Source organism: Cyanistes caeruleus, chromosome 16, assembly GCF_971803275.1.
Source record: "Cyanistes caeruleus chromosome 16, bCyaCae1.hap1.1, whole genome shotgun sequence".
NCBI lineage: Eukaryota > Metazoa > Chordata > Aves > Passeriformes > Paridae > Cyanistes > Cyanistes caeruleus.
Genome location: NC_141716.1, coordinates 6,717,884 through 6,737,836, shown reverse-complemented (window position 1 = coordinate 6,737,836; position 19,953 = coordinate 6,717,884). Strand labels below are relative to the sequence as shown.

At 55.8% G+C, this 19,953-nt stretch overlaps 1 protein-coding gene across 4 annotated transcripts; it reads right to left on the bottom strand.

Moving 5' to 3' along the window:
- Positions 1–319: 319 nt before the first annotated feature.
- Positions 320–12,397, bottom strand: SAMD10 (sterile alpha motif domain containing 10). 4 transcript variants are annotated; one of them, XM_086853248.1, is made up of 5 exons: positions 12,304–12,397; positions 6,810–7,003; positions 3,837–4,005; positions 2,331–2,471; positions 320–2,086 (listed from the first exon to the last, which is right to left on the bottom strand). In XM_086853248.1, exons 1-5 carry the CDS (start codon positions 12,332–12,334, stop codon positions 2,064–2,066), a joined length of 558 nt encoding a protein of 185 aa, XP_086709374.1. In that variant the 5' UTR covers positions 12,335–12,397; the 3' UTR covers positions 320–2,063. The 4 variants fall into 4 exon arrangements, with proteins under 4 accessions (XP_086709374.1, XP_086709373.1, XP_086709372.1 ...); XM_086853247.1 differs by having other exon boundaries at positions 320–2,043; XM_023939696.2 differs by lacking the exon at positions 12,304–12,397 and adding an exon at positions 9,226–9,310 and having other exon boundaries at positions 328–2,043.
- Positions 12,398–19,953: the final 7,556 nt, after the last annotated feature.

The following is a 19,953-nucleotide window of genomic DNA, read 5'->3' as shown; positions in this document are numbered from 1 at the left end:
TCTGTTGCTCGTGAGTGAGGTGAGGTGAGAAGAGTAAATTTTGTTGCATATTTGAAAAGGTCAGTATGGAAACAGAGGAAATTCTAATTCCTGTGTCCTGGGGTACTGGGGGCTACACACAGCACAGCCCTGGAGCTGCTTCCCTGCAGACCAAGCTGAGGGTCACAGACCCCTGACCCACAGGCAGGGAGGGAAGATCTTCAGCATAGCATGGAGGGATTTAAGGCTGTAGACATCTCCTAAGCATATCCAGGAAGGACTGGAGGGACCAAACTCACAGGGCAGGTTCAGGTGTGGGAAGAGTCAGAAGAGCAGTGAGTTAAAATAACAGTCTATAATTTATTATCAGCAGAGCAGTGATGCCTTAAGTTTTAGCTTTCATATTTTCCAGATTCTATACTGCATTGGTATATAACTCTGAACTTCATATAAAGTGGTAGCAAGTTCTCTTCACAGTGTAGTTAGACAAAACAATCCTTTTCCAGCCCAGGAACCAAGGACACCATTGCAGCTTCAGGCCCAAAAAGGATGAATAGCAGGGAATTGAGAAGAGCAATCTCGGAGGATGTAACTTCATAACCTGAAGCTGTGATTGGACAATTAACCCAAATATGAAAACGGACCAAAACTTATAAAAGTCTGAAACTCATGACTGGTCATCCATCTTGGGTGGAGCCACGGCTGGGCTCTTGTACTGCCCAAGGTGTATCTTTGAAGGCCTTTTAAAATAAATACCTACTTTATTCCTTTAACACTGTCTAGCCTCTGTTCTAGGTAGCCTCTCAAGGCATCAGAAGCAGGCAGGAGGGTGCCTGGCTGGGGGCACCGTGACCTGCCTCCACATCCCAATGCCCCAGGGGTTTTTTGGACCCCCATGACCCACAGCCCTTCCCTCATCACTTGAGGTGGAATGTGGGAAGGTGGCAGCATCCACCCTAGCCAAAAATCCCAATTTACACATAGGTTTTCCTTATCTGCCCACAAAGGCAGTCTGTAGCTCTGTATGGAAGAGTTTGGGAGGTGGGGATGTAACAGCAAGCACTTTCACTGGGGAGTAATGGTGAAGGTCATCAGGAAGGTGCCTGGCTTTGGTGGCACCATTGCCAGCCCTTGGGCAGGAGGTCAGGACAAGAACCTGCCAACGCCTGGATGAGCAGAGCTCTGCAGAGCTGGTGGGAGCATGGAGCAGAGCAGGACCAGGCATGGGGGCTGGGGAGGACCTGGCACCCAGTGATCCCCCAGCCCTACCCTGGGCAGCACCCATCACCACCCAGCAGCACCCCTGCCTGCTCCCCCCAGCCTCTACATGGGCTCCCCTGTCTGCCTGTGGATGAAGGATGAGCTCCTGGCACAGCTTCCTCCAGGACATGGCACCTTCTCAGTGCATCCACCCTGCTTTTACTCCCAGCTTTTCCAGCTCTGATGACTCAGCTCCTTTTTTAACTCACCAAGTGGAGCTGGGTGCTGGAGTCCTGGCCCTGCTTTGAATTTTTTGGCTGGTTGTATCATCTTATTTGCTACTGATAACGTCACCTCCCCGGACGCTGGAAGACAGCCCAGTCTGATGAGGAAACCAAAGCTCCCTAAATAATCTCTGAGGCATGGACACGAGTTGCCGGGTGCTGGGATGTTGCCCAAGTGCATAATGCTTCAGTGTCCTGCACATGGCTCCGAGCTGTCCCTGGAATCACTGCATTCCCTTTCTCCACAGTGCTGAGCCCTGCCTTTTGTCATCTCCTTTTTTCCATCTCTTTCCCTGTGAGCCATCAGGCTCAGGTGGGTGGAAGTTCATCATCTGTCCCAGCAGCTGGTTTGCTGATTTTCCTCCAGCCAAGAGCCATGTCTGCTGGAAGAAACGTTCCAACCCTGCACAGGAATGTGTTCTTTTAAAATTCCTTTAAAAGAAAGAGAAGGAAGAAGCAGGAGAGGAGCCCTGGAGTGTCTGGGAAGCTGTCTCTTCTTATTCCAAGCGTGTGGCTCAGGTCTCGTATCGGCGGTGCACAGCCCGTCCCAGCGGAGCTCGGTTCACAGTGTTGGTGCAATCTGCCAAACAGACGGATCAGCTAGGAGACATTTCCAAAAGAAGCTGGAACAAGGTGGGAGAGGAAGGAATAAACAGCCTGCAGGGCAGCACATCGCACCTCACCCACTGCTAGCCCCGGAGAACGTCTTCCCTTCTGTGCAAAAGGCCACTGACGGATTTTGGGCTGCGCGTGGCAGCCTGGCCCTGTGCATCACAACTCACCCCTGTGCTCCCTCAACAGCCCCACAGCCCATCCCTGTGTGCCCCAGCCCAGCCCCAGAGCCTCCCCCTGCCCCCTTGGCCCTACCTTGGCTGAGCAGCTGCAGGTTCCGGACCTCCTCTCGCACCTGGAGCTGCAGGACCTGCTGCAGGACCTCCTGGCGCTGCGTCTCCAGCGCGATCCCCATGCGCTGCAGCTTCTCCCCGTTCAGCCGCAGCAGCGCCCGGCCTGCAAACACGGAACCACTCACACTGACCAGCCCCATGGGGTGGGAGGGTGACTCCAGGAAAGGGCAACACAAAGGGGAGCCCATCAGCACGGAGGAATGAGGAGGGAGTGCTCTCTCACTGCCTGGAGCAGTGCGTGGAGTGGCAGGATGAGGAGGAATGACTGGCAGAGGATAGGGTTAAACTGGATATTGGGAAGAAACTAATCCCTGTGAGGGTGGTGAGGCCCTGGCACAGGTATCCAGAGAAGCTGTGGCTGCCCCATCCCTGGAAGTGCTCAAAACCAGGCTGGACAAGGCTTAGAGAAACCCGGTCTAGGAGAAGGTGTCCCTGTCCCTGTCCCTGGCAAGGGGGTGGAACAAGATGGGCTGTAAGGTCCCTTCCAACCCAAACCATTCTGGTTCGTGACCTCCCTTTCAGAGAGCGCCAGGTGGCAGCTCATGTCCCCAGCCTCTGACAGGTACCGGCACTGCAATCATGTAACCCATCCCCGCAGGCAGCAGCTTTCCATTTCTCCGCTCCACCTCCCACATGAGGAGATGTTTTCTGAGCGCAGGGGCCCCACACGGGCCGGTCGTCCCGGGGGAATGGGGGTGCCCATCACAACGCATTAGCGCTCCGGTCCCCACCGAGCCACTTCCCTCCAGTCTGGGGCTATTAGAGGAGGGATTTTAAACCAGCTTTTGTCCTTGCTTCCCAGCGTACACTCGCTAATGCTGCCTTTGTTGCCAGATCGAGGGCTGGCTCAGCTCTTGCATTAGGATTGTGCATCCCCCCCAGGCAGCTCCTGCCCTCACTTCCCTGCCACTGTCCCCTGGCCCTGGCCGAGCTCAGTCTGGCCTTGCAAATATTGAAGTTGGACCGGAATGATGCTCTTACACAGAGGTCAAAGCCCCCAGGGAGCAAAGGGGAGGGAGCAGATCCTAGAGGTGAGTCTCCTTGAAAGACTTGATTGGGAGTTGGATTTAGACCTGGACAAAGGTCTTTGAAACTTGGACTCCAACTGGGCAGAGATTTTTTTCTCTTCTGCAAAATTTCTCAGTATTTAAAAACTTTAAAAATATTATTATTGTATTCATCTAGGTGATGAGAAGACTCTAGGTGGTGAGAAGACTCTTCCCTGTCTTAGAAACCAATATAATAATTTCTAAGAACCTCCAGCCTGTCCTGGAGCTCACTCTGGTGGCAAGATGCCTCCTGCCCACCTAGGTCAGTGTTGCCGTGTCCCCTGCTCTCACCCTGGCTGCATGTCGTGGGTAGAGGGGACAAAAATGGGGGCCATGCCCATCTTCTGAACCACCAATGTGCAAAGAGCCTTTCCCAGGAGCACGTGCTAGTGGCAAATAGTCCAGAGGGCACGCTGTACCTGTGATGGCGTGGTGGGAGAACGCCTCGACGTAGATGAGATAGTTGTGTGGGCAGTGTTTCTTCAGCCATTTGCACACATCCTGCTGGGTCCACAGCACCACTGGTTTGACCAGGCTGCCCAGCGTGGGGCTGGTGTGGTAGATGCCATAGTGGTCACAGCCACGGACCTGAGGGGATGGGGAGGGGACAGCATTAGTGGGATTCAACCCTGCGAGAGGAAAATGGAAATCAGTCCGTGGGGATGGGGGAGAAGCTGGTTGGCTGCATAGGATTGGGGTGATGCTGGCAGACTTTGGCTCTACAGCCTTGGTGTCCCTGGGCTCACCCTGAAATCAGAGGAACCAGTAAGGGAGGCAGGGAGAGTGGGGATGGGAGGCTGAGCTGGTTGTTCTGCTGCATATAGACCCAACACTTTAAACTTCCCAGCCCTTCTGCTGCAGTCAAGAGACCCATCTTCCTTCCCCTACACATCTCTCAGCCTAGCAGAGCATTGCAGAGGCTCAGGAAATGTCTTGGAGGGGTCCTCAGGGTCCCCACCTCACCAGGCAGAGATGGGCATTTGCTGGAAACTCCCAGTGGGGATGCAAATCTGCTTCTCCTAGGGAATCCTCCAGGTTGGCTGGGAAATGGGGCTGGAGGATACAGGAATCTCCCTTTCCCTGCTTTTAGCGCCCAGGAGAGATTGGTGAGCTCTCCACTGTTGCTGATGCTGAGACTTCATCCTTCAGCAGCACCAGCAAACAACACTGCTCCAAAGCATCCACTTGTGCCCAAGCTGCTGGGACTGTCCCGGGCTGGATCACAGGCAAATTGAGGTGGAAAAGGCACCCCTGCTTCCCACAGCACAGGGGGACTAGACTGCCAGGGCTCACCCATGCCCTGGACACGGCAGGGTCAGAGCAGAAATAGCAGCTGATGCTCAACACACCGGCACGGGAAAGGTCTACAGCGTGTGGCCCGCGGTGTGCCAACATCGACCTCTGCGTGTGAACGCTGGCTAATTAAGCATGTCTAATAGAGGAGCAGGGATAATTAGTGTAAGAGGGACTCCGGACATCCCGCAGTTACTGAAACTAATGACACGTTCCTGAGAGATGCTGCAGAGGAGGCAGTGGAGGGCAGCTGGGCCGGGGTGTGCTCCCTGCCCCGTGCCAGGCATTGCCACAGAGCCTGGTGGGGCTGCTGCCTGTGCCCAGGGGAGCGTTTGAGCTTGGAAAGGAACTGTTCCTCAAGCAGAACTTGCTGGGAACATTCAAACAAGAGCGAAGAAGGCGAAGTTGGGAGGCTGTACATTAATAAGTAAGGAGTCCATCTCCAAAGCAGATGGAAAATCCAATAGACAGTGCACAGGATGCAGTTTCCAAACCAAACCCTCACCTTTGGGGGACACCCCGGCAACTGCCCGGCTCCACCAGACGCATCCCGGGAGTCGCCCGCCTGCGGGAGCGGCCCCAGCCCACGCCGGCTGCGCGGCTCCTTCACACTTGGCTGAGCGCGCCCGAGAGTGTGCCGTGGGGAGGAGGAGGAGGAGGAGGAGGAGGAGGAGGCGATTTGCTCTGGATTCACTAACGAGCGATGATGAGAAGCGGAGGGGCTGGGGGGAATAACAACCAGCTTCCCGGGAGCTTCCCGCGAGCTTCCCACAGCTATTATCCAACTAACCCTCCGAGGCACCGGGGAAGAGGTGACAAACAACTGGCAATTTCCCTGGGCACACACACGGCTGCACGCACATCGCTCATCAGACACAGCCCTGCACCGGGAATCATCCCAGCATCCCTAAACCCTGCTCTGCCTGCTCGGTGCGCATCCCCCGCTGCCCATGGAGGGTCCCCAAGTGAGCCCCTGCGCTCCCCAGAGGGGCAGGGGAGGTGTAAGGGATCATGGGCTTGTTTTCCAGCCGGCTGAGCTGCGCTGTCTCTCTGATAAACTCTCAGCCGTGAATATCGAGCGCCGGTGTGGAGGAGAGCAGGCAGGAAGGCTGGGAGGCTGCTCTGGCAGGAAGGCAGGAGGTGGCTGGGGGAACCAGGGGGTGGGAGCCATCCCTGGGCACTGCAAGGACCAATTTGTATCACCTCCCTTCGCTCTGGCATTTTTCTTTGCTTACAGCAAATTGAGAACCTTTCACTAAATCTTTCTGGGCAGCACATAGAGGTGGAGGAGGGAGAACCATGATAAGCCACAGCTGGCAGGTGGAGAGCAGCTGGTGTGTCCCCATGCAGGAGCCACGTGGAGGTGATGGGACAGTGCCACCAGCACATGGGGCATTGTCTCCCCTGGAGCTGCTGCTCCTGAGAGCATCACAGCCATGCCCATCCCTGTGTGGTCCCTGCTCCCTTCTGAAGCCAGACCAGACAGACCCTGTGATACAAAAGCATCTCTGTGTTGGCAGCTGGAAGCCAGGCAGTTGGATTTTCCCCGATTTCTTTCCAGCATTCACTGTCTGGATGTGACACTTCCGAACCCGACTCCCAGAGTGTGAAGGAGGGGCTGGAGCCACCTGCAGGGGTGATATTCTTTCCTGTGTCTGTGCAGCAGTGAATGGATGGAAACCTTTGGCTCACAGCCTCCATAGTAGAATAAAGCTTCAAATTTTAGGAGGACAGTGGTCCAAACCTGGCTAAGAGACACACACAAGTGCTCAGTGATTTTAAGGCATTATAAGGAATTTGGTCCTGGCATACTTGATGCAAAATGGTATTAAGTCCCAGCTCCAGGTGGGAGGGCAGAGAGGGGAGGTGGCACAGAGAGCTCACCCCAGCACAGCCCAAGGCCCAATGAAAACACATAATGATGTTTATATATGTTACTATAACTAAACACCCAATAATCGTGAGGACTTTCAGCGAAACAAGATCTGAAGGCCTGATCCTGCAGGGAAAGAGGAGTTGCTCCTTCGGGGTGCCCACGGTCTGGCAGACACAAGGAGCTGTGTTCCCCTTGGCATGCCTGGGGTGGGGTGTGGGGGTACCTGCGAGCCCTCGGTGCCCGGCTGCCGCAGGAGTTTGACGGTGCGGCCGCCGTCGGGGCGCTGGCTGCGGCCGTCGTGCCAGGTGAGGCTGCTGCCCGGGTTGCGCTGCAGGCGGTAGCTGAGGTTTTCGGCCGACACCGTGTGCTCCAGGAGGCTGCGGCAGAAGCTGAAGTGAGCAGAGGCGGCAGCGGCGGCTGCAGAGGGAAGGGGGGTGAGAGACGGCCATGGTGCCCATCCACCCCATGCCTGGGCACCCAGAAGTGCCTTTGCTACCCCACAGGACCTGCTGAACTCAGGCTGTGGGCCCCTCTCTCCAAAAACTCCCTGTTTCTGCCTTCCTTTCCCGTTGGCAAGAAGAAAATCCACGAGCCTAGGAGCCGCCAGCTGGCGCTGGGATCCAGCAGGCACCCGACAAGATGTTTGCCCACACAAACCCCTCACGAGCGACGTTTGTTTTGACACCCGCCAGCCGAGCAGACGCGGGACCCGCAGCTGATCCCCAACACGTGGTGAGAACCTCCTGCTTGTCACTGCCACTCTGCTGGGACAGAAACCGGCAGGAGGCCCAGGGAAGCTGCTTCCCATGGCCCAGGCTGACAGCAAACTGCCTCCACTGAGGGAAGGGGAGCAGAGAAACCCTCCCTGGGCAGCCTGGCGGAGAAGGGAATGCAGGCTGGTCCCCCAGAACAGACCATGGGTGCCTGGGGACAGTTACTGTGCACTCCAGTGATGGCTGAACCCACACCAGCCCTTCCATAACGACCACAATGAGACATTTACACACAACAAGTGCTTCTTGTCCCTTATTCATAGAATCATAGGATATCCTGAGGTGGAAGGGACCCGCAAAAGTCATTGAAGTCCAATTCCTTGTGTGTTAACAAGCTGGGAGTGCTGGGGTTGCAACGAGGTTGCAAAGCTTTCCTTTGAGGGGGCTGAAGGGACCCAGCTGCCATGGGAGGAGGGTGAGTGGGTATTAGGGGCTCACGCTCTGTCTGCTCTGGATAAAAGCCAGACAGCTTGACATAAGCAGCTCTGATCCGCGGAAGCAAAGACCGGAGCATCCCCCAGCTCACCTGCTCCCACCACAGGGAGTCAGGCAAGTCATGAACCACCTCCAAGAGCAGAGCAGCACCCAGATGAGACCCACTTCCAGGACAAACCACCCTGGGAAAGCAGGAGGGCTGGAGAAATCCTGGTTCAGCTCATTTTCCTGATTAGTGGGTTTTAAGAGGGAATAGGTTTCAAAGAGACCACTCAAGTACACCTTTTTGCAATAGGAGAACAACTGGCCAAAAAAAGACAAAATAGAGCAGAAAAGAGTTGTCCAAGGATACCCAGAGCACATCACACAGTGCTGTTTCTTAAACACACCCAGCAGGAAACATTGACATGGGGAAACTGAGGTAGGGGACCTGTCTGATGGCTGGGGAAGTGATCTGGGAGAAAGTGAGTCGGAGGGAGATCCATGGATTGGCTCAGTGGGGAGCAGAGGCAGGACTGGTAGGGGTGGTCTCTGCACCTGTCCTGGGAGATGGGGATGTCTCTGATCCAGCAGCCTCAGACACCCTGAGCCCATGGTGTGAGGACCGGAGCAGGCTGTGCTCCCTCCAGCCAAGGATGTCTGAGATGCCACTGTCCCATCCCCAGCACCTCGAGCACTGTAGCTGTGCTGGGATACCTCTGAGCTGGAAACTGCCCATCCCACTGGGTGCTGTGGCAGATGTAAACCTGGCAGGTCTGGAGTTTTGTCCTTCAGCTGTGCCAGGGCTTCCCCAGGACTTGCTACAGGGGGTAGAGGGAAGAGGGCTCTGGCCATCAGTAGGACCCATATCCATGAGGTGCTGAGGAGCACCTGCTTCCAGCAGCAGGACATAGGAATCTCTGCTCCTGCAGCAATCACTGCTGGAGGCAACACTGGGAGCGGGAGCAGATGGGGAAGAGGGGTGAAGGGAAGAAAGGCAGGTCTGGGAGCAGAGCCTGTCCCCTTGGAGCAGGCAGTGGCTCCCTGCAGCCCCGAGCTCCAGCAGCTCGTCCACAGCCTCAGTTTCCCCAGCTCAGCCCTTGGGTCCCAACTTTCCAGTCACCTGGCAGCGCTCGACATGGGATGGTAGGGAGGGTGCTGAGGGGGGCACGTGGGAGCATTTTGGAGCAAAGAAAGGATGGGAGCAGAGGAGCCCCGTGTCAGGACAGCCCTGGGCAGGGACACGGGAGTGACAACCAACACGGAGTCTCCTCTCCTTTCCGTGCCCTGCACACGGCGTAGCCACAGCATCCCCAGGAGCAACCAGCCACCCTCCATCCCCTCCAACCCTCTCTGCTAAGCCTGTGCCCTCCGGCCAGGAATGCACAAGCAGTATCTCCCCCCAGGCCCGCTGGCCCCACAGCCCCCCGGCCATGCCCCAAGACCCCTCACCTGGCTCGGGTGGTCCCTGCGAGCTGCGGATGGTGGAGACGCAGCAGAGGGATGGCCGGCCCTGCTGCATCTCGGCGGGAGGAGGGATGCGCGTGAGCGCTCGGCACCGCTGTCACGAGTGCGGCTCCATCCCTGCCTCCCCTCATACCTCGTCCACACCTGACTGATTCCCCCGAACGCCTCCCTCCCACCGCCTCTGAGCACCGGCTGCACGCTCATCCCAGCTCCGGGCGGCCCCGAGCCGGTCTCACATGGAGAGGGGGTGAATTACACCCCCTCCCCGCCGCCCCGTGGGCGTTTGATCCGGAGAGATGCTCGGTGCTTTCCTCTCGTGCCCTGCCTAATCCCGCGGCAGGGCCAGCTGGCAGCGGCAGGGCCGGGGAGCCCAGCGGGGGCTGCTGCAGGGGACACCGCACCCACCGGGCATCCGAGTGCCCCGGGGACAAGCGGAGCCGTGGCACGAGTGTGGCAGCACCGGGGTCACCGGGGGCTTAGGGCGCTCGGGTGCAGGAGGAAAAGCGGAGAAGGAGCGTGGTGATGAACAGCATTAGCAGGAAGGGGCCGCAGGGCTCAGTGTGGGCTGCTCCTGCTCCCGGCCAAAGCTCTCATGGTGGTGTTGGGGTCCGGGTTCCCACGGAGCAGAGACTGTGCTGAATCCTGAAACGGGATGCAGGGACCTCCAGGCTGGCTGAGCCCGAGCTGGAGTGGGGAAGGGAGAGCTCAGCTCAGGTCCCCAAACAGCCACCGTGACCCCACTGTTGCACTGCCAGCTGCTCTGCGGTCCCTGTGCCCCGTCTGCCTGCCCCTGTCAGTGACACCCCACTGCCTGCTTGCCACCGGGGAATTGCTGCCGGCTTGTTTCCATGGCTCTTTGATCCATTTTGGGCATCTCTCCAGCCACGCAGGAGGGAGAGGCCAGGTCCGGGTCACCGCAGGGAGGGCAGCAGCGGTGGGACAGGGTCTGCAGCAGTGACAGGGACATTCCCTCCCCTCAGCAGGCACAAGGCTGCTCCCGCTCCCGTTCCCTCTCCAGACACTTTTATGGCTGGTGAAACGTGAGCACTGGAGAGGCTCAGAGCAACAGCAGCTGCTGCTGGGGAGAGGGACGGGAAACCTCCCGGGGCTGGGCACCTCGGGGCAGGATGTGGCAGCATTCCCCGGCCAAAGCATTTCCATGTGGGTGTCGAGCTGGCTCCGGCTGATCACTACCAACAAACCGGCTGCCAGGGGACTTTCCGCGGATGCTTCCTGCTCGCAGGTGACCAGGATCTGCCCGGGGGACACGGTGGAAGGCAGCCAAGCTGCAGGAGGAGCAGGCAGGGGCACAGCAAGGGGAGCCAAATGCCTGGACAGGCAAAGATTGCCTGACTCCTGCTCTGTCCTCTGCCACCACTTCTCAGCATGGCCTCAGGAACACCCCTGTGTCTTTGATGCCATCGTGTGAGTGGCTGTCCCACAGACCTGCCCTCCAGATGGGGCCATGTCTGCCGGCAGCTGCAGTGGGGGCAGTCAGGCTTCCCGGGGTCAGACAGGCTTCCCGGGATTAATGGGAGAAGCTTGAAACAAGCTTTCACAAGGAATGAAATCGCTTTGTTGGTTTGCCTGGGTACCCGTGTGTGATGACCCTTGGGGATGGGTCGTCACCAGGGTTGTCACACCACCTTTGGGAGGAAGACATTTAGCACCAAATACAACGAGGGGTTTGCTTATAATCAGAGGTAGATTTATGGAGCTGATCAACTCTCTTGTGTTCCTGCAGGCAGGTGAAGATGGGACCAGAAGTCTCTGAGTACTCCCAGCGAATTTGCTCAATTCAGGGAGCAGTTTTGTGAGGAACTCGTCCTGCTGCTAGTGGTGTCTGCATGAGCCATGAGCTCAGCTGGCACTGCCATTGCCCTGGTCCCCTCTGTCCCTTCTTGCTTCACCCTGGTGTGGGGCAGAGCTGTTGCTTGTGCTGGTGGAGCCTCCAGGGATGATTGTCCCAGTGATGCTCTCTGAGATCCCCCAACACATCCCTTCTTTGAATCTCTGCCTACAGGATGGACCAGGTCCTGCCCTGAGCTATTCCCTAAGGTCTGAGGAAGATGGAAACAGACTCAAAGAGGACTGACACCCCCTCCAGCCTCTTCAGATTCCCCTGGAGTGCGCTTGGCTCAGGCCCTGGGCGCAATGATTGTCACCCCAGCGCTTCCCTCTGAATTCTCCACTTGCAGAGAAGAGATGGGAGCCCAGCACAGGGATGGAGCTCAGGCTGCTGGTGGCTGCCCACTGCTGGTGCCTCCCGAGGACGGAGGAGGAAGGGAACAAAAGGCAGATGTCCTTTCTGTCCTCCCCGCGCAGCACGATGGGTGCCGTGAGCACACGCTGAGGGAGTGGGCACAGTGTTTGGGGGGAATGTGCATGCCTTTGGGATATCTGTGATCCTGAGACTCCCATGGGTACTGCCAGGAGGTCCCTGAGCACCCCAGGACTTCCGTAGGGTTGGACAGTGTGAGAGTGTGGGGTGAGGGCAGTGGACAGGACTCCAGGTGGCTCTGGGCAGGTCCTCCTGGCAGGAGGCAGGTGTGGGAGCCCACAGGCACGGACACCCCTGCCTGCAGTGAGCCCCCTTCCACCTTGACATGCTCTTCCCAGGGGTCCTGTCCTGCTCCAGCACCCCAGGCCTGCCTACCCTGTCCTCACACCTGCCTCCCTTTGCTCTAGCCAAATTTTCCAGCCCATTTCATTGGTACACCACAATACCAAGGGTAGGGCACGGGGACAGACTCCCCAGAATGGGGGAGTAAAGGGGAATGTGGAGGGACTGACTCCCGGGATGGAGAGGACAGCACTGGGGATCGAGGGCAGGCAGAACCCTAGAATGGAGGGGACAGCACCGGGGGAGGGATGAAGAGCAGACCCCCGGCATGGAGGGGGCAGCTCCGGGGGATGGAGGACGGACAGACCCCCAGGATGGAGGGGACAGCATCGAGGAGAGATGGAGGGCAGCCCCTCGGATGGAGCGGATCCCCAGGTCCGCGGCTGGGGGAAGCGCGTCCCGCCCCTGAGCACCTGAGCCCCCCCGCCCGCGCCCGGTACCTTCCATGTCCTTGGGCCGGCCGCAGCTCATCCTCCGGCAGCGGCGCCGCGCTCGGGCGGGGACGGAGCCCCGCGCCCCCCGCGCCGCCGCCGGCACCGGGCGCTCCCGCCCGCCCCGCCCCGGTGTCCGCGCCGGGGGCGGCGCCGCCATCCGCCACCCCCGGGGGCTCCGCCCGCCGCCGGCCCCGCGCTGCCGCCCGCGCCCAGCATCCCCGAGCATCCCCCGATCCCTGCCGGGGCTGCGGGCATCACCCCCCGGTCCCTGCCCGGGGCATCATCCCCGCTGTCTGTCTCCAGCTGCGGGAACAGGTCCTTGGGGACACCAGGGTGCAGTGGGCACCATGGACGGGTTTTGGGGCATGTTTGCAGTGGGCACAGAGCGGGAAACACCTGGGTGTTCCCAAAATTTGCTCCCCAAATATCTCTCCTCCCCACGACCTCCAGCTCCCTGGATGGGTGATAGGGGGCAGGCAGAGGAGGGTGCTCACCCCCGTGGGGGCTGCATGGGCTCCAGTGGATGGTCTCAGCATGAGTGAGTACACACCAAACCTCACTGCTGCTTGGCACGCCAGCACTGAGCAAAACGGTGTCACCAGCACCTGTCACTACCCCGAGGTGACAATCCCACAGGTATTTTTGTAGGTGCCTGCATTTAGCTGTCCCAGAGAGGGACTGTGACTGCCAGCCCCTGCAGCCACCAAGGGACCGAGATCTGGCTGTGCACGCTGTGCGCATCCTGCACTGGGCTGGGAGACGGGTGGGAGCACCTCTGGCTGCCCAGGACAAGGACAGGCAGGTGCCTGTGCTGTAATACTCCACCTTTGCAAGGGTTCCCTGTCACAGACCCACTGCAGCACAGGGCAGCACCCTCACCCTCGTTTTAAGAGGAAGAGCACTCAGCTTAAGCACACTGTGTGCTGATCACTGCCCTGCTGGCTGGGAAGGTGCAGCAGGTGGCAGTGACCTTGCACAGCCTTGTGCAGGGTTTGTGTGGCTGTTCACTGGCCTTGCATAGCTACAGCATAAAACCCTCTTGGATCTGGGCTGTGCAGCTGTGTGTGTGAGAGCGTAGCACTTGCCAAAACTAAATTCAGCTCCCCAAATCAATAGGAGCTTTCCAAAATTTTGGATGCTCAATCAGGAGCTGCTCTGGATGAGGCTCAAGCCCCTGACAAGGCTGGATGCTGGCTCAGCTCTGCACTGGGAGCTGGCCAGGGCTGACACATTCAGCGAGCCAAGCATGCTGCCGGGCAGGGAGCGGGGACATCGAGTCACAAACCACGTGAGAAGTGGGGACATCAGGCCCCAAACTCTGTATGTAGACTGCAAAGGGTCTGCTGCTAAAAGATCCCTCGAGAATTCCTGGGGGGAGCTGGCATTCCTCCTCCTGCTTCAAGAAAGCGGGCAGGGCAATGTTGCTTGTTGCAGGCAGATAAAGAAAGAACGTGTTCTCCATCCCTTTGAATTTCCCATCTCTCCCTCAGCCTTTGTCTACACACAGTTTTGAGCCATGGCAGAAATTTTCAGAGAGAAAAACAGTTAAAGTGGGGCCCTGGCAGGAAAAGGCTGATGTCGCTTGAGAAATGTGTGCAGATTACACCAAGCTGTTATTAAAAATAAGCGCTGTGCTGTTCCCAGCCTTTGCTTTCCATGATTTTTCTGGTAGTAATTCCACTTCTTTCCTTCTGCAAAGGGTTCACGTGTCCAGGGGATGGAATTTGTTTCCTCCTCATCTGCAAATGAGCCTGGTGCCAGCCCAGCATCCCAATGGCCTGGGGATACTGTGGTGGGATTTGTGTGCCTGGGGAAGTTCAGACTGCTTGTCCATCTGAAATTCCAAAGGATTTTCAGAAAACCTTGAGCTTGAGGCTGCGTGGGGAGAGTTGGGGAGGTGGTGTGGTCCCATGCATCCCCACACCTGCTCCATGGTCCAGCCATCCTTGGTTTTACAGCATCCAGCATCACCCTTGGGCTGTCACTCAATCCCTCCCATGGTGGAGCGTCTTTTAAACAGCTCCAGCAACTCTGTCTTGGGTTTTGGTCTGACTTTGAGTCTTTTAATATCTGGTTGAGCACCTTACCACAGCTAAACAGAAGTTAAAGAGCAGGGAGGGAAAGCCCTAAACCGAGACACAGCTTGGGACGCTCCAAGCATGAGCCAGGGCTCCTTTTCCCAAGGCAGTGATGGTGTGGGAAGGGGACAAGCTGGTGACAGTGGCTCCGGTGAACACTAGACCAACAGGCTTCCCCTCCACGTACATATGGATGCGGGTAGGGAGAGCTCCCGTGGGTTCCATCCCTCCCCAACACCGGGCTCTGGGGAGGGTGCGAGGCTGGGATGATTCAGCACGTTCGTTTTTCAGAGAATAAAGGAAGTAATTAAACATCAGCTTTCCTCCCGCCGCGCCCTGCGAGGATGAGAGGGAGGAGATGAAAAGCCTTTAGACGGAAGTTATTTGTCCAAGGAGAAAAGTGGCTAATTTCTCTGGTGCTTTGCTTGTCTGCTCGTTAACAAAAAACGCTCGTCAGCAGGAAAAGAGAGCACCCAGCGAGGGGGAGGAAGCAGAATCACACATCTAGCAGTGGCCAGGCACGTGGTCTTGGTGGCCTTGGGACTTCTTGCCCTGCTGGATGTCACCTCCACAACACCCCCCATGGCACCCAAGCACGGGCCTGGGGGCTGTGAATGCAGCTGGGCATTGGGGAACCTCCCTCACTGCATCCCTGTGGCTTGGGAACACACACTCCCAAGCTAAACACCATGGAAGGGTTTTCCCAAATCCCAACCCTCCCCCCTCCCCATCCCGATTTTTTTTGTGCAAAGACTTCAAAATGAATTTGTTGAGGCACTTGCAGGGAGATGGAATCCAAAACAGCTTCGTGCTGAAGCCTCCTGCCTGCTGCGGGCTGATGGATGGTGCTTATCTCAACCAGGCATGGAAATATTTAGTGTTATGAAAATCTCTCCCTGAAAAGATTTTTTTTTCATGCTGATAATAAAAGAACTAAAGCTCAGTGCTGCAGGGCAGGGGTGCTGCAGGTCACATCAGAGCTCTGGTTTACGGAGCCCAGGAGGTACCTGTACTGTCCTCTGGCCCCTGGCTGGGCAGGTGACCCTCTTGTCACTCACAGCGTGACATCTGCACCTCCCCAAGGTTCATGATTTACTGCCAGAGGACATCCAAGGCATTGCTCCCTCTCTGTGGCTCTCTGGGACACAGAGAGGGGTTGAAACGATGGAAGCTCTTCCATGTGGAGGTTTATATAGATATATTTCTAATTGGATTTTGGCACGTCACGGTTATTTTCAAGGCAGCCTGTAATTATTTGAGAGCCTGATCACCTCCTTTCCCTCTGAACAGAGGGCTGGCTTTTTTCTTTTTAATATTGTTTCCCCAAGTGAAATTGTGAATTTGCAACTTAATCCAATGAGAATCCAAATGATGTAACTGCAAGGACACGGCAGGACAGCAGGATCCACCTCTGCCAGGCTCCTAATCAATGCCCAGCAAGGGCAAAAAATTTAAGAACAGTATTTTAATTCTTTTTGTATTAAAAAAAAATATTAAAAATTAAGAAGGTGTTCATGGGTACTTGATGGGGTGGGGAGGTTTAGTTGGTCCTGCAGTAGTTCAGCCCACCTTGTTCTGAGACTGCTTTGTGTCCTTGTGCAACTCTGCAGCAGCTGAGCGCTGATCTCTGGCTTGTTCTGTTCCAACTGAAACCTGATGAAATTCCCACTAATTACAGGGTTTTATTTTTACATGTGTTGTAATTTTTTGGGGCCAAAATAATTTCATCCAGCTCCATCTACTCTCCATTAGGAGATTCTTAAGCTCAAGCAGGACAGATCCTGCCATCCTCACCAGGTTTCTCCCCAGGCTGGGCATTGCCACCATCCCAAGTGCTGCATTTGATATTCCAGTGCTCAGAATGGGCACAAATGAAAACCATTATCCAAGCAGAGTTTTCCACCATCTCACAGCTAATGACCATACACCACCCTGCTGCATCTTAACAGCCTCAAGTTCTTATTTTCTTCAAGCTTGATTTCAGGGCTCCGGGCTGCATTCAATTGCTACTGAATCCGATTTATTATTTACATTGCGAGGTACAGCCTGGCATGAATTGATTTGCTGTGCTCTGATTGCCACTGCACGCTGCTCTGGGATCTGGGAGCTGGTTGCTCACGCAGCCAGGCTGCAAAATCACGAGGAAATGCCAGAGTTCAAACTGCTCGGACATCCCAGTGCTCGGTGTTCTGCTCTCACCTTTGCTTGCACCTCTCAGGATACAAGGAGTGCTGCTCCCAGTGGGGGTGGTGGGTTGGATTAACTGATGTCCCTCAAGGGTTGTTATCCTGGTGCTGCAGAGATCAGATGATTTAAATTCACCCCTTACTGAAGAGGAGAGGTTTGGGGAGCTGGAGAGGGCAAGTTTCAGTTTTTTTAACTGGTTTTTAGGACGGAGCCATGGATAGGAGTGCAGAACCGATGGAGAGAGCAGAAAGGAGGTGGAATAACAGAATTGGAAGGCAAATGGGAGACCTGATGTTTTGGGAGATTTAGCAGGCCTTTACCTTCATCACCACTTCATTTTTATTTCCATCATCACCTTCAGCTTTACCTTTGTCTTTGCCTTTGCCTTCACCTTCATCATTACCTTCACCTTCATTTTTGCCTTCACCTTCACCTTCACTCCTTACCCTGCCCATGGTTGGAGCTTGCACTACTTGGGTGGCAGGAATGAGTGAAAATCCCCCAAACCCAAGCCTGTGACTCCGGGGCAATGATGACCAGAGGCAGCAGCTTTGCTGACACCTCAGCTGTTGGAGATGAACCTGGAACAGTGGGCTGGAGGGCAGGACCATGGACATGCTGCCCTTGGCACAGGGACCCCCCTCCCCCAACTCATCCAGCAGCCCAAATCACTGGGCACCTTGGGAAACATCGGTCCATCTGCCAGAGCTCTTAACTTTGGACATCACGGGATGAAAAGACAATTTTAAGGAATGCCATTTGGGCAGCATCATTAACATTCTGCTGGCGAGAGACCATGCCCTTGAGCTCTCTCCCACGTGGGGATTCTTCCCAGAAAACCTGCGGCTGATGCCAGCTCCGCTCTCTGGATTGCTGAGGGTGTGAGCCTTGTGTTGAAGACCCTTTAGGAATCTCTGCTAATTGTCATTGAGACCTCCAATGGCTTTGGAGGAGACTCTGAGAGGCACATCGCTCCCTCCCAGCTGCTGTGGGATCTTGGCACCTGCTGCTGCCGGCTCTGGCAAAATTCCCGCCGCACAGCAGAGCTCGGCTTGGGGTGCAGAGGGGAGCAGATGCTGCAGATGAGTCCTCAGGGCACCTCTGTATCATAGCATGGGACTAATTAAAACTTCAGAATGTATATTTACCTAATACAGAGTTGATTTGTTAAGTAGGACATCCTGTCTTCAGAGGATTTCACGGCATCGGGTGATAATCAAGTGAGAACAGGCTCCAAAAGTGTTAATTTAGGAACTGAGACAACAGGGATTAAAAATAAGCCCCTGTTTTAGTCTTCTCTCACACTTCCAAGTCTGAAACCCAAGTAATCATCCCATTTGGGAGTGCAAAGCAATGGCACCACTCCCCAGCAAGCACCACACTGGCTGAGGATGCAAATGTGTGGCTTCAGTGGCCGAATTTGGGCTCTTTGCCCTCTCAGGGCTCAACTGAAGAGCTCACAGTGCTCCAGGTATTCCTGGCACCTCTGGGATGTCCTGTCCCTGTGCCTGGCACTGGCACACAGAAAAGGACTGGATTTCTGCTCAGGGCTTGCAGGCAGGTGTTCTGCAACAGGGATTTTCATAGACTCATGGGATAGTTTGGGTTGGAATAAACCTTTTAAGTCCATTCCATCTCATTCGAACCTTCTGGCTTTTGCAGGGACATCTTTCACTAGACCAGGGTGATCCCAACCCTGTCCAGCCTAACCTTGAACACTGCAGGGTTGGAGCATCCACAGCTTCCTGATCCAGTGTTTCACCACCTCTGCTGTAAAATAGTTTTCCTTATATTTAATCTGAATCTCCCCTCTTTTAATTTAAAGCCATTTCCCCTTCTCCTATTTCCACAGGCAGGCAGCAGCAAACAGTGTTTGGGATGAGCCCCAGCGCTGATCCTGCCCTGTGGATGCATGCTTGCAGTGCTATGTGATATTTAAAAACACGAATTCCCAGCCTCGGGAGAGCCCTGGGGTTTGTTTTCCCGTTGTCCCGGGAGAAGCTGCTGCCGCCTCTGCTCTCCCCTGGGACACAGAAGCAGCTTTGTGTGAGCAAGGGGCCGCAGTGACCCGGCCGTGGGCTGGGCTGCTCCTTGCCGGGCTTTGGGCTGGACCCTGATCCCAGTCCCTGGCAGGATCTGCCTTGGTAAGCTCGTCCTTGTGCTCATCCAAGTGATTTTTTTTTACTTTCAGACTTTTGTGAATGATTCTGGACATTTGTGTGCCCAGCATCCCCTCCCACTTTGCTTTCCTCAGCCACACAAACACACAAACTGAGCTTGGGAAGTCCCAAACCAGAAGTGGGATGACTCTGTGCACCCAGGAGAGAGATTGACCTGCTGTGGGTGGTCTCATCCCTCTGGGGTTTTATTCCCATCCCCAGAAATGCTGTCAAGGGTGGTAAGAAGCGTTGTGCCAACACGCAGAGCCTGCAGCAGCTCCCTGCAGGTAAAAGTGAAGTTGCATATTTGCAACTTTAACAGGTTCTGCTGCTCCTTCACCTGTTCAGATTTTGTTGCACCAGGGAGAAAACATCTTTTCTTCCTGCTTCACATCCTGCTTTAAGGTGTTTTGGGAGGGCAGAGCAATGCACAGTGCAGATGCCCCACAACACCCCACTCCTTCCCAGCTTGGGGTTGGGCCACCTCCTGACCCTGATGATCCCAGGAGCATGTCAGGGATTTCTCCCCACCTCGCTTCCCACCCCACCACCCCCCAGTTACATTAATCAGAATAATTGCTGATTAACTACCCCATTGGGCTTTTGGTCACATTCCTGCAGCAGCCCAGTGCCAGGCTTGGACAGCAAAAGGAAACCCAAGGAGAAACCCATGGAGCGCCCAAAAAGTAAAGCTGGGCTGGAGAGGATGCCAGAGGGCTGGATCCCGATCCCTGCTGTGCTCCAACAGTGTGGGAAGATCAGCTTAGAGCTCCCAGTGCCTCTGCTGCCCAGGCTCGGTGGGACACACAGCCAGTGCTCTCCCCTGCATTCACCAGGACATACTAAACACAGGGTCCAACCCCAGAGATGATTAAAACTCATTTATGGTTGATTTTACTTAACCTATAAATTATTCTGATTATTTTGTTGTGTAAGAGTTGCTATGTAATGAGAGAAGATTCAAAGCCCTAACACCAGCCCTGTTGTGGGCTCACCCTGCTGCCATCCCTCACCTCAGCTCTGTTTTTCAGGAGATTGTCCCAAAAGTGAAATTCCTGCAGCTTTCAGGGCCTCAGCAGAGATTGGGCACTTCCCTGCTGTCCCCATCTATCCATGGGTTTGGGAGGCTCCTGATGGGCTCCCCTTAGTCCTTCATCCTCTGGCAGGATGGGGGAACCCAATTTACCTCCAACCCCCCTAAACTGACCACATTCAGCCCACAGGGAAGACCC